This window comes from Ctenocephalides felis, unplaced genomic scaffold (genome assembly GCF_003426905.1).
Source record: "Ctenocephalides felis isolate EL2017-DRISC unplaced genomic scaffold, ASM342690v1 CF-g0.4_SCAFFOLD_01886, whole genome shotgun sequence".
Taxonomy (NCBI): Eukaryota; Metazoa; Arthropoda; class Insecta; order Siphonaptera; family Pulicidae; genus Ctenocephalides; species Ctenocephalides felis.
In genome coordinates this window covers 166,266,314-166,279,747 of record NW_020538040.1, presented here as the reverse complement: position 1 = coordinate 166,279,747, position 13,434 = coordinate 166,266,314, and the positions used below count along the sequence as shown (strand labels likewise).

Genomic DNA, 13,434 nt, shown 5'->3' with positions numbered 1-13,434 from the left:
AATTTACCAAAATAAAAATTTACCAAAATGAAAATCTGCCAAAATGAAAATCTGTCAAAATAAAAATTAATTCAAAAAACTGTAGATTAAAACATGTTTGATACATTTATTTAAAAAACAAAGTGATAAAGAAAATTAGTTGAGGCAAATGCTACTAGTATTTTTAGGTCACATGAAGTACTTTAGATTTTCTTAAATCTCACACAATATAAAAGATTCATATTATTCTTATATTTTGATCATTAGCACGTGACAAAATCCTTATTCAAGATCAATGAATGTACTTGACAATGATTCAAGGAAACTAAAGACTAAAATGTCTTATTTAGTCAACATGGTCACAGATAGTATGTGGCATATGCAAAAATTAGTCGTTTAGATACAGGGTTGATATTATTTAAGAATTGGTAGAAATGTGTATTTGTCCACTTACATATGAGATTGACAAAATAAAAATCAAAATAATTTTTCCGTCCACATATTGACTCATATGCACGAACGCCTACAAAGCAACAAACGATTTCAAGCATGAAAGCGCTTTATAATCAAAATGTTCGGGATTTCAATGTTTGATGGCAAAATCCGTAAAATTTTATTGTGCTCTATTTAATATTAAAAAAGCTAAATTATTCGGCGTATAGCGACTTTGAAATATGTATTAGTATATGGCACATTATGGAAAATATTTGAATTATTTGCGCCAAAAATATAAAAAGGTTTATTGAAGTATTAAATTGAATTTCATTTTACGGGTTACTCTATTATAAGCAAATAATTGAAATATACAAATAAAATAAACACGAAATATTCAATAGTACTGCAATTTCAGTATAGCTGATTAATTAAAATTAACATGGAAGAGAGCCTATGGAAATTGCATTGGTGTAATTAGTTTACTGAGAGATAATTGGATACATACGGTAGAAGCAATAGGATTCTTCGATAAATATGTAATTATTTACATCAAACATTATGTTTAATTATATATATATATATATATATATATATATATATATATATATATATATATATATATATATATATGAGTGAGATCTGGATCATATACAGGTGAACATCAGCACTCACGACGAGAAATGCATGTTATATAATAAAGAGAGCTTGTTATATAATAAAGGAATTAGAATCACTTAACGATAATTGAAAAAAAAAATGAAATGATGAAATTAGAATAAAGGATTTATATCGAGGTTCTGTTGAGAATTTCGAAAAAAACAATCAATTCGATAATAATTTTACATAGAGTCAAAGTGAATATGATCTTGGACTTCCTATAATACTATTATAAAAAATAGTAATATTTCGTCAAAACTATGAACATTTTTATCGAAACAAAATTTTATCGAAACGAAATTTTATCGAAACAAAAATCTACGATTACAAAATTTTACATCGACACAAAACTGTTCGCACAATTGAATGAACGAGCCACAGTCAACTGATTAGAAGTGTTCTATTACGTACGTACGATATACTATTACGTACATTTTCTCAAACTTTATTAAAGTATTTCAGATGTCCTACAATTATTTGGTTATACAAGACAAAGCTTGGGAGCAGTAAGAGATTTTTGATAGAAGAAGGAGTCAAAAGACACTTTCCCTGATCACATCCAGCAAAGAACACAGACAAAAAATTATACAAATCTACGTTTTTGTAAATTATATCCGAGAATTGCCCCCTAAGTATAATAAAATCTTCATATTCAATAAAAATGTTTAATAAATCATCAAAAACACATGTATAGAGTGTTTTCTCAAAATTTCTAAAATTCTCTAAATCAATAGTTTAGCAAAATAAAAATTCACCAAAACAAAACTTAACCAAAACAAAACTTAACCGAAACAAAACTTAACCAAAACAATAATTAACCGAAACAAAAATTTATCGAAATAAAAATTTACCGAAACAAATTTTGATTAAAACAAAAATTTTTAAAAACAAATTTTACCTAAACAAAAATTTACCTAAACAAAAATTTACCCAAACAAAACTTTACCTAAACAAAAATTTACCTTAACAAAAATTTACCTAAACAAAAATTTGCCTAAAAAAAACTGTACCTAAAAAAAACTTTACCTAAACAAAACTTTACCTAAACAAAACTTTACCTAAACAAAATTTTACCTAAACGAAACTTTACCTAAACGAAAATTTACCTAAACAAAAATTTACCTGCACAAAAATTTCTTTCTTTCTTTTTATTTATTTAAATAGAATTTTTTCTCTTTAAATATGTTCATATAAATCTTCTGTATATGTTTCCTCTCGCAGAAGGTTTTAAGGGGCACAACTAGTGTAACCGCCTAAAAAAGGTGATTTTTGGGAATTTATATTAAAAAAAACTTTATCAATCATTTCAAAATTTTAAGAATATATTTACACATGTTTTAAGAATATATAATAAAATTAAAGTAAAAAATTAAATATTTTTTAAGTTATCGTCGATCTCCAATGGCGCGAAAAAAAGGCCCTTCACTGCTGCAATGATTCCGGCCATCTACGTGGATGAAATTAAAAAAAAATATTCTTATTAAACTAGATAATATTGTCTGTAAAATGACCTACGATAAAATAAAATCAAAAATTGACACAATGGCGGCGTTTTTTTTAAAAAAAGTCGAATTTTACCCAAAATTTTGGTCGTTTTTGGACTGCCAAAATTCGATTCTTGATCCGATCAAAAAATCAATAGTTTATTGTACGGAGAACTATATATAGAATTCATAGCAAATTCGGAAAATGCTGTTTCGAGAACAACGCGTTTAAAGATAAAATTATCGTTATACTATATTATATACTCTTTAAATGGCTGTAACTTAAAAACTAAGTTACCTATCGAACCTATCGAAATATGGAAAAATTGAAAATTCGATTTTTTGAAAATTTCACGCTAGTTGTGACCCTTAACGAAATTATCCCGCGCGTATACACAAAATACAAAACAAAAAATAATCCAATTAATGACATAATAAAATAAATGACTCACCACCATATTGTTGAGCAGAAACGTGAGATCAGGTCTCGGTCTGGAAGGCATGGACGTGCAGTTCGCTCTCAAAATATCCCCGATGTCGTACCGGGGCCTCTCTACCAGCAAAACTGGCCCGCTGGCCGGCAGCTCTGTAAACAGAATTACAAACAGGTCATTTGACGTCGACTCTCCGCATTGTAACAGATTCAGTGCCGAAAGTGCCGCGCGATTGAATGTGCGCCAAACGCAAACAATCAATGTGCCGTCACATATAAAAAATATGAAAAAAACTAGCTAAAGGGACACAGTGGAAAATCGCTGTAAAATACGTTTCAATTGCTAATAAATTGACGATGTTTTTGCACATAGCATATTCTCGTTGTGTAGAGAAAGCTTTCAGGACTGAAATTGGCTTAGTATTTGCTATACTACAATTCGAGTATTTACATATAAACATAAAGGAATTTTTCAGTTGTTTTGATACACTATTGTATTTTCATATTAAATCTTCATATTATCGTCATTGCATTTTTTTTCAAAGCTGTTCATAGCAAATGCATAATCATAAAACCAAAATTCGTTAAACCATAATGAACATTGTAGCTTTTTGTTATAACGTGTAAGTAAATAAGATTTGTTATATAGAGATATGTAAATAAGTAAAAAGATATTTCTATGTTTTATACAAAATGTATTAAAAATTATGATTTCAAAACTAAAAAAATGTCATGACAAGAATATGTTGTTTTTAGCCAAAAACCATGGCCTCATTGATCTCCACAGTTAATTTTAAAAAGGCATTATATTGGATATAAGTAATATAATAATACCGAATAATATAACAGTAAAGTTAATTAAAGTATATTACTATTAGCTAAATAAATTTTGAACAATTATAGAGTCCCAAATAATAACTGAATTAGTTAAATATTATATACAAAAGGTAGAGTAGTGTTTCCAGACCCGCGGGTAAAAAGGTCCACCATTATTATCTCACGAGCAACTAAAGTTAGGGTTTTTTCAACAACAATATTTGAAAGTAGAGAGTACAAGATGTGTAACCAGTCATCGCAATCGAGCAATGTCGCTATCAGTAGATTATAAATAACTATGTATGAAAATCTATAACAAAAGTATTTTCTCTTGTTAGTTTTTTTTGGTTGTTAGCACTGTTGTTTATTTTACAAGAACTTAGTATAATTTTTAAGTATACGTTACTTATTCAGAGATTCAAGATTCAAAAGATTTTTATATAACTTTTATAAAATCTTACATCTGGTTGGAGCAAAACGGACCAACTATACCTTTGTCCTGACGAAAGTGTGAACAATAATTAAGTACTAAATAAAAATTTAAATTCTGTTTAAATAAAATCGATACATAGTGCGATATTTTATACAGTTCGGACGTATTTTCATTTTATTATATTAGCCATGTAGGCGGCAACCTTCATGGCATTGAGCTTTTACACCGGATGATTGCTACCATGTAGTGGAGATGTGGATTTGAATCGGACTAATTCCTCTCAGTTTTAAAACTGAAATCCGCAAAACAACGTATGTTATAAGCAATCAATAAATATATCTTCTACAATTAGAATCATTAGTGTAATAAGAACTTGCAACAAATACATAAATTATACTAACAAATCAGTATTTAATACAGTCGACAGCTACAAATGTTAAATTATAACATAAAACCCGAGTTGATCGAAGGATAGGTTTAACCCTTTCCACTCGAACGCCACAAAATACATACAAATATCGCAATTCTCGAGTGCAAAGGGTTAATACGCATATACAGATACGGTTCAGGTGTTGTGATGTAGTTCATTTAGTTTAGACAGTATAATTACTGAACCTCAAATTGGACCTTTGTGCCCCGTCCTACCTTATATAAACACATATACTTTTTATTCTTTTCAATAAAATGAATTTTATAAGGTATTTCGTTGATTAAATTAAGTATTTGTGTCTTTGTATTTTTGCAATGAAATTGTGTGTTTTATCCACTAAAGAAGAGCCAAATTGAAGCTCGAATCGTATGCAAGCCTATTTAAAATTTCTATAATAATATTTTAGTTTTCTTTCCATTATCTAGATGGATGTGTGCTCGAAAAACTTTTTTATCTATATATTGAATATAGGTAAAATAGCAAAATGTGCAATTTATTTATTTTCACTGTTTCAACAAAAATTACGGTCATAAATACAAAATATAGATTATACCTTCCATGCTAGTACAAAATATTCAATTTAAAACTGATTTAGAATATGGATTAAATTGTGCAATGCCATATTGATTAAATACATTTTAGATTTTTATAAACAACCATATTTTTAAACCTCCTCTCTAAAACGCATTTTGAATTGTGGTAGTATATCATGAGACTGCAATATGAAAATTCGAAACGTGATTGAAGTGAAACGAGCGTTTTGATAAATGCATGAATATTTTTTCATTTCATTTTGCATCAAAGTAAAAATACAATATATCACCCATGTTTTTTTTCTATGTTGTATCATACACGTTATCCAAACTTTAGTTATTTATTTAAACATTCGCGGGATGTATTTATTTATTTAAATACGGAACATTTGTATATTTACAGATTAATTGTATATGTTTTTAACTCAAAACATGCTATCCCATTTGTATCAATTCGTTAAGTACTTTTAAATAAACACGTCGAGAAATATTTAAACATATTATTTTTCATTAAACAATGTTATGTGATACGATGTAGTAATTGCATTGTTTTAATGCCGTTTTAAATTTCATTAATAATTTATACAACTGCCTGTGAGTTTTAATTGAAATATTGAAATAATTATCAGGTATTATAAATAAAAATATGATGTTTGTGTTTTCTCTCTTCTAAAGAAAATATGACAATGGGCGTTTTTATAAAAAAAATTATATAGGGTACAGTATTGTGCAAATTATAGACCCACAAAAAGTGGCTTAATAATAAAAAAATTAAATTTAGAAGTTAAGATTAATTAGTCACTTCAAAATTTCAAAATAGTGAAAATTTTAAAAATTGCTAAATTTTGATTCCTGTTGATTAAGTCGATTATTTCTACATATAGGAAAGTTTATGCAACTTGCTTAAGGCAAAATGCCATTTATACCTAATATTTTTTATTTGATTATTTGTCCACATAAGACATTAAATCAATGTACTCAAAGTACATAAAAATCTAAAACCTATTTTTGTATTTTCAGTGATGTAGTTTTTTACAGTAACGACAGTATACAAAAAAGGAAAAAAACATTTGGTTTTGGATTTGCATTTGTAAGAAGATATTTACTTATCATTAGACTTGGAATAAGTCATTGCAATTTTTTTTAGTTATTTCGTTATAAATTTGATGTAACAACTTCTTTTCTATATGATATAGGCTGACTTAAAAGCTTGTTTTTCTACTCCTAAATTTCTGTAACCACAAATTTACACACAAAACATTTAAATATTAATTTATCTGATTTTTTCAATAACTTTTATTTTTGTTAATTGTTTATTGTCCAATCATAGCTAGATTTTTGTGATATTTTCACCTCATAAATTGAACTAGATTTGATATAATATTTGTCTTTAATTTATTAAAGTTCAAATAACTAATTCAAGTTATTTTCAAGTAAAGATTGGTATTCGTGTGAAAAGTTCATACAATGTTGTTTTTATATTAAATGAACAAGGTGTAAGTGGCATTTAGCACTAAAGCAAGTTGCATGAACGTCTGAACAATCGATTTAATCAATGAATTTGATTTTTATAGGACTTACATGTCTAACATTTTACTTGTTCATCTGTTTGAATAACTACCTGTCTAAGTTGTCCACTTGTCTAACTATGTACCTGCCTACCTGCCAACTCATTTACCTGTCTACTTATTTACATTTCAATATGTCTACATATCCACCTGTCAACATGTTTACATGTCTATATATTTATCTTCCTATTTGTTTATTTGACTACTTGTCTTTTTGTTTACCTGTCTACCTGCCTACTTGTCTACATATTTACCTGTCTACCTGTCATCTATGTAATAATATTTCTACATGTATATAAACTAAAAATAATAATTTTTTAGAGGTTTTTTTAAGAATTTTTTATGATGATTTTTAACTTCCCGTAGGGTAAGTTATAGTAATCGCAAAAAATTGAAAATGAAAATTTTGTCATATCTTTACGTTCTAAAAGTTTCTGAACATTTTGGCATACCTTATAAAAAATTGATATATGTGTGTCTATGTATGTTTGAATACAAATTTTCGTCCACGATTTCAGGCGCATGGATCAACCGGTTTGAATGATTCAAAAAACACTCGATTGCGAATTGATGGGGTGACGTGCTGATTAGTTTTAGCGAAGACAGGTCCAGCCGTTGCGAAGATATGGGGCAAAAAGTGTTAAAATTGGTAATTCAGTTTTTGAGGTAACATTTCACTTGTATTGACAAAATGAAGAATTGGTTAAATTTTTTGGAAGGCAGCTTTATCAATTTTGGAGATACAGAGAAAAATGTAAAAAAATGATATTTGGCGAAATATCATCGAATATGAGTTTATCATCGAATTCATTCACACAAGAAACTTTCAAACTGGATGTTTGTCTGTTCCCTCAAAAACTGCAACATTTTTGCACTCAGCAACAAAAAATAAACTTGTATTTTTTTTAATCATTTATTTAAACAGCGATCAGAACTTAAGGGTCCTATGAGCTAAATTTCTTACCAACTACTTTTTTATTATAGGTGCAGCAATGCCGTATCAAGGCTGTTTTCACTTGGAAATATATTGCTATCTATATTTACAAGTGATAACGGTTATCACTACTGCTTGACAACAGGCCCCTCGAAAATAAACTTCTGACTATTCCTGAGTTTCCTCTCTATTTCTGATAATTCAAATGGTGTAGACATAGGAATTACAATAACATTCTGCTTACCCGGTAGCAAAACAATTAAGTACAAATAAACGTTGAATTATTATCTCTTTACAATATTAGCAGATCGCATTTCATTTACAAACATATGAATATTTGCGTTAGTTTCATAAATTCCGTTTGAATAAAGCATTAAACTCTAGTTAAGTCGGTATGTTTTTCATTACGAGTTCTAGATTACCAGAGAGAACAAAATATCTTGTTATTCGCTTCACGAACGTAAACATGAATTCAAGCTGAGCAAACATGTTAATAGTTTGTTTATGTAAAACCATTTGGACATAAGCGCACTCGAAATAATATTCTAGTTAAGCATATAAACACAAATGTTTGTGGTTTCAATGAGCTGCGAGCGATTTTGGCAAAATCTCAGAGAATCATTTCACTTTTATGGACCTAATTAACTACATCTTATTGTACTTGTGAGTGAAGGAAAAAATTGGAGCTGTTTGGTTCAATCGCATGTATTTCAAGTCGTTGATACGGAGTTAGTTTTATATATATGAAAATATAATAAAAACTAGTAGTGCATGGCGTGGCACCTCGTACTGTAATTTAAAATTTCTCAAAAACTTTAATTTTTTGAAAATTTTGAATTTTTTTGAAAATCTTAAAAATGTTAAACAAAAATCGACACTAATCGAAAATTTTGAAATTTCATAAAAATTTTAATGCCCATTCAAATCGGTTGATCCCATCTGCCCAAAATGTCGAGAATATTCGTAGTTTGAATTTTGCACTTCAATCTTGGTATGGAACCCATTAAAAATGAAACAAAATATATACTCATTATCAAAATCTCTACAAAATATTTGATAATCATATGTCTAATGATAGAAAATCTTTCAGACTATTGTATGAGCAGTACTGCCCATTATTGTGTCTAATAATTTGTCAAATGTCATTTTTTTCAACTTTTTTTTATGCATCTCCAGAACCACCAGACCAGCCTTATCAAAATTGTAATCAATTATTTGTATATCTGACAATACAAATAAAATGTTTTTTCAATAATTCTAATTGGAAGATATTTGCTCAAAAACTGAATTGCTATTTTTTGCCCTGTGTCTTCGAAACGGCTGGACCGGCCTTTTGCCAAAAACTAAGCACGCCTTGCTATCGATAGGAATCGAATGTTTTTTGAATCATTCAATCGATAGATAAAAATCAATTCTCTGAAAGTTTTAGCTCTTAATATTAACGTTTAGATAGAGCGCAATTCAATCAAAATTTTGTATGGAAATAGCATGAAAAATTTTTCAAAAATTTTAAAAATGTATTTTAGATGTAATTTAGCGAACAAATGAATTAGTTTTATTCATTAAGTAATGTAAATAAGTTAATAAGTTATACCTAACAATTTTTTTTAAATTTTCAAAAGTTTTTCCATGCTATTTTTATACGAAGTTTGATTGACTTGCGCACTATTTAAAAGTTAATATTAACAGCTAAAACTTTCAAAGAATTGTTTTTTATCAATTTCGAACCATTTGTGCCCTCGGGAGTAAAGAAATTCGAAAATGTCCATATTAGGAACACCCTAATATATATATATATATATATATATATATATATATATATATATATATATACGCAGAGTAAGTAGAACATGACTCCTGTCAAGAGAGAACGTCATGCTTTCCTTGATTTAGGATCACGACGTTTTCGGGCCACATTTATTCACCATCCGCAGGGTAAATTATTGTACTAAAAATAGAAAATAATAGAATTAGAAAAATCTCAGAGAACATGGAAGCAGAAGTTTGAAAAGAAAAATTAATAAAAAATATATAAAATAGGAATACTGGTAATGAGAATTATATACGAGGAAGGGAAAGAGAATCATTGGTTTGTGGTGGCTCTCACACCATGGACTTACCTTCGGGCAGACTACCATTTATTATTTTTATAACAGTTATAATAGAGATATTTTAAGATACATCAAATAAAAAGACAGGTTTATAAAATATCGTTTTGACATAATATTAGATTTTGGAGCCTCACATAATTATATGTGCATAGTGCACATAGTTCAACGAATATTCGAGTTATTAACAAAAAAAAAAAAAATTCAAACAAATTAAAAAATACGATAATCGCCTCTAGTCCGTTCAAAGACGCCATTTTCATTGTAAAAAATATTTTGTATTTTATTTAGACTACTGTTTAGGATTCTCACCCAATTAAATTGCACTGCAAGTTGCACCTCCAATTAAAATCATCGTTATATTAAATTCTAAATACTTTATCACAAATAATGAAATAATTCAACATTAATAAATCGCATAAACATACAATTCAATGTGCGCATTCTGCATCTCTGCATTTAAATTTCAATCCTCATTATTCATTACTCGTTGTTTTATCAGCGAGTATCGATTCGCATATGAAATTAACCCGGATGCATTCAAATAATGATTTACTAAAATGAGTTTTTCAATGAAATTAAATAACAATTTCAATTTGTAATTCGTAACGGTTCATCTATGCAAATTTCGTGCACCGTGTGTATAAATACTTCATAAGTGTTAACTTTTCGCAAGGCTGGAAATGATGGTGAAATAAGGTTGTCGAAGTGGAAAACGTTCTGAAAAGATGCTATTTTTTCATTTTGTTTTATTTTTCATTATTCATTAATGATACGATTACACCTACCTATTGATTTCAGATAATATTTGTTCTAATACTATTGCAAAAATAAATATGTATATTTATCTTTAATATCTTAAATAATTTTTTCTTGTATAGTTAGACAAATATTGCCTTTTTGCCTTCATCTTCAGTGCCACAACCGAGTATGCTTATAGAGGTTAGGATAATCTTTGTCTATGAATGTGATTATTTTTAGGTGTGACAAAAACTGAAGGTAGATTCTTAAAATCGACTGTTCTCAGCACTAATGTCTATACAATAGAGCATTTCCATTAAAGCTTTTGATATTCAGCCGAAACAAACAAATGACACTGCGGTATATTGTTCTGCGAAGCGCGATAATTGTATCATTATGCAATATCACGCTTTCCCGATAGTCTAATACATGTGAAAAGTACACAAAACAGCAAAAAATGATGATACGGATTTACTGTATGTTACCAAATGTATCGACGGCTATTTCAATTTGTTTTATACGCAGATTTAAAGGTATTGTTTCACTAAAAATTCATAAAACGCTGCAAAGTATTTTCAGCAGGAACGCCCCGTTGATATATATATATATATATATATATATATATATATATATATATGATTTAGTAGTTAATTTTGATGTTGAAATATATGAGTGAGTTCTTGAGGGCGATACATCAAACAAAGAAATTCTTTGTTTGATGTATCGCCCTCAAGAACTCACTCATATATAATATATATATATATATATATATATATATATATATATGTGTGTGTGTGTGTGTGTGTGCGTGTGTGTGTTTTATATATACAGGGTGGTCCAGAACTTAACGTCAAGCCAAAACGAATTGATGGAATTGACCGTTACTATTCCAAAAAAAAATAAAGAAAAGTCGCACGTTTAATGAAAAATATGAGCTTTTAAGTTCGGCTTGGAGCTTTGATGAAACTGGAGCTATCTTCAGTTTAGTGTGGTTAATTTTTATTAAATTTGTTTCTAGGACAACAGTAGCTGGCTTTTTTTGCTTCTATTTTTATACACCAATTTTATTTTTTATGAAACTATCAAGTATTTTACCATTTTACTTGGTATCTTGGTTAAATGCGCCAACCATTGGTAAAATTATCCAATGCACTTTAGTACATTTTTTTTAAAAGTATGGCTTCTCAAAGAGGAGCAACTTAGAAAATTATTAATTCATAGTTTAACAAATAGTCTTATTGCTCGTTATTATTTTTGCCTGTGATTCTAGAAATATTATTCATGTTTACGGAATGAAGTTTAAATTAACAAATTAAACACAATGACCAAAAAATGTTCGGTCTCAGGATCTAGTTTTACCAAAGCTCTAGGTTGCATTTAAAAGCTCATAATTTATAAATAAGGAAAAATATTTTTTCTAATTTTCTTTTCTGAATAGTTATGGTCAATACTATCACCCCATGACGTTGAGTTCTAGGACACCCTATATATATATATATATATATATATATATATATATATACCCGGACACCCATAAATCTATTATATAAAAGTAAGCCGGGTTTTCCTTCCTGACGATATAACTCCAAAACGCACGAACCGATTTCTACGATTTTGCATGCGTTGGAAAGGTCTCGAACTCCGTGAGGTTTATAGCAAAGAAAATTGAAGAAAGATTTTAACAGAAAAGCGATAAACACTTTCTTTTGACAAACCGGCATTGTGTTCACTGTGTTATTCTGAAAAAAGGTAAAAAAAAGCTATTCGTTTCCTAACATTTCAATTGGAAACCTTAAAATCAATCACGTGTATTGTGCAAATTTTTATTCAATTTCAACAGCAGACAATTTTTTTCTTCATTTTTTAATCACCAAACAAAATGTTACTTAAAATGAAACCATCTGGTGGTGGAACGGAGTTCGCCCGGATTGCTAGTCTATATATATATATATATATATATATATATATATATATATATATATATATATATATATATAGCACTGGATGGATGCCCAAGAAACAATTTTATTATATTATTTGAAGAAAACCTTTCGCTATATATATATATATATACTCGTATATATATATATATATATATATATATATATATATATATATATATATGTATGTGTGCATTTGTATGAATGTGAGATGTACACCGTGCGGCGGTATTATGATTTTATATACGAGCCTATTCTGGATGTATATTTATTTATGTGTGCGAAAGTGCTGACGGAAGTAGAGAGTATGGCGCGGTCTCCGGCACATCCATGAATACTTCATAAAGTCAGATGTGGCGACTGAATTTGTCAAACTAAACATATAGTTCGGTAACTCGGCATCGAGAGCGGCAAACTCTTGCAGTAAATGAAACTCTATTAAGTTAATCGCCACGATTTCATTACAGCTTCGATTTGAATGCAGCAGCATAACTCGGGCGACTCATATCCTGAACGCATTACGAATCGTTAGCTGAACACTATATATATTTACAGCAAATGTAAGTTTATAATTATTCGCCCTAATATAATTATCGAGTCGGCTGGCATGCACGAAGAAGTTCAGACAGAGTGTGCACAGTGTACCATTTAGTTCTATTAGCAGTCGCTTCAGTTCATTACTGCATTTCTAGTTCGTTAGTCCTGCAGCGTACGACGGGACAATAAACATACAGATTTGGTACTATTAGCCACGCCTTCGACGTGACAAATTATTCGCTTCTCTGAATACTCAAGAGCGGCCTTCGGGCGACGCTGCAATGCGAATTGCGAATAAGCGGACCCGTGAGGAACGGCCAACGACTACCGACTACAGACTACTGACTACCGACTACGGGCTACGGAGCTTTCAGCTTCATTACTCGGTTCGATCATTAACGCGCTC

At 29.2% G+C, this 13,434-nt stretch overlaps 1 protein-coding gene across 2 annotated transcripts in view; it reads right to left on the bottom strand.

Annotated features, from left to right (window-relative positions):
* LOC113378616 overlaps positions 1-13,434 on the bottom strand; it is a 284,628-nt gene that overhangs the window by 236,716 nt on the left and 34,478 nt on the right. The window contains exon 1 of one of the 2 annotated variants that reach the window (XM_026619162.1): positions 3,008-3,063. The exons of the other annotated variant lie outside the window; for it this stretch is intronic. Within the exon in view, the coding sequence (XP_026474947.1) occupies positions 3,008-3,058 (51 nt within the window). The 5' untranslated portion in view covers positions 3,059-3,063. Of the gene's footprint in view, positions 1-3,007; positions 3,064-13,434 lie in introns of those variants that run through there. 2 annotated transcript variants of the gene reach the window in all.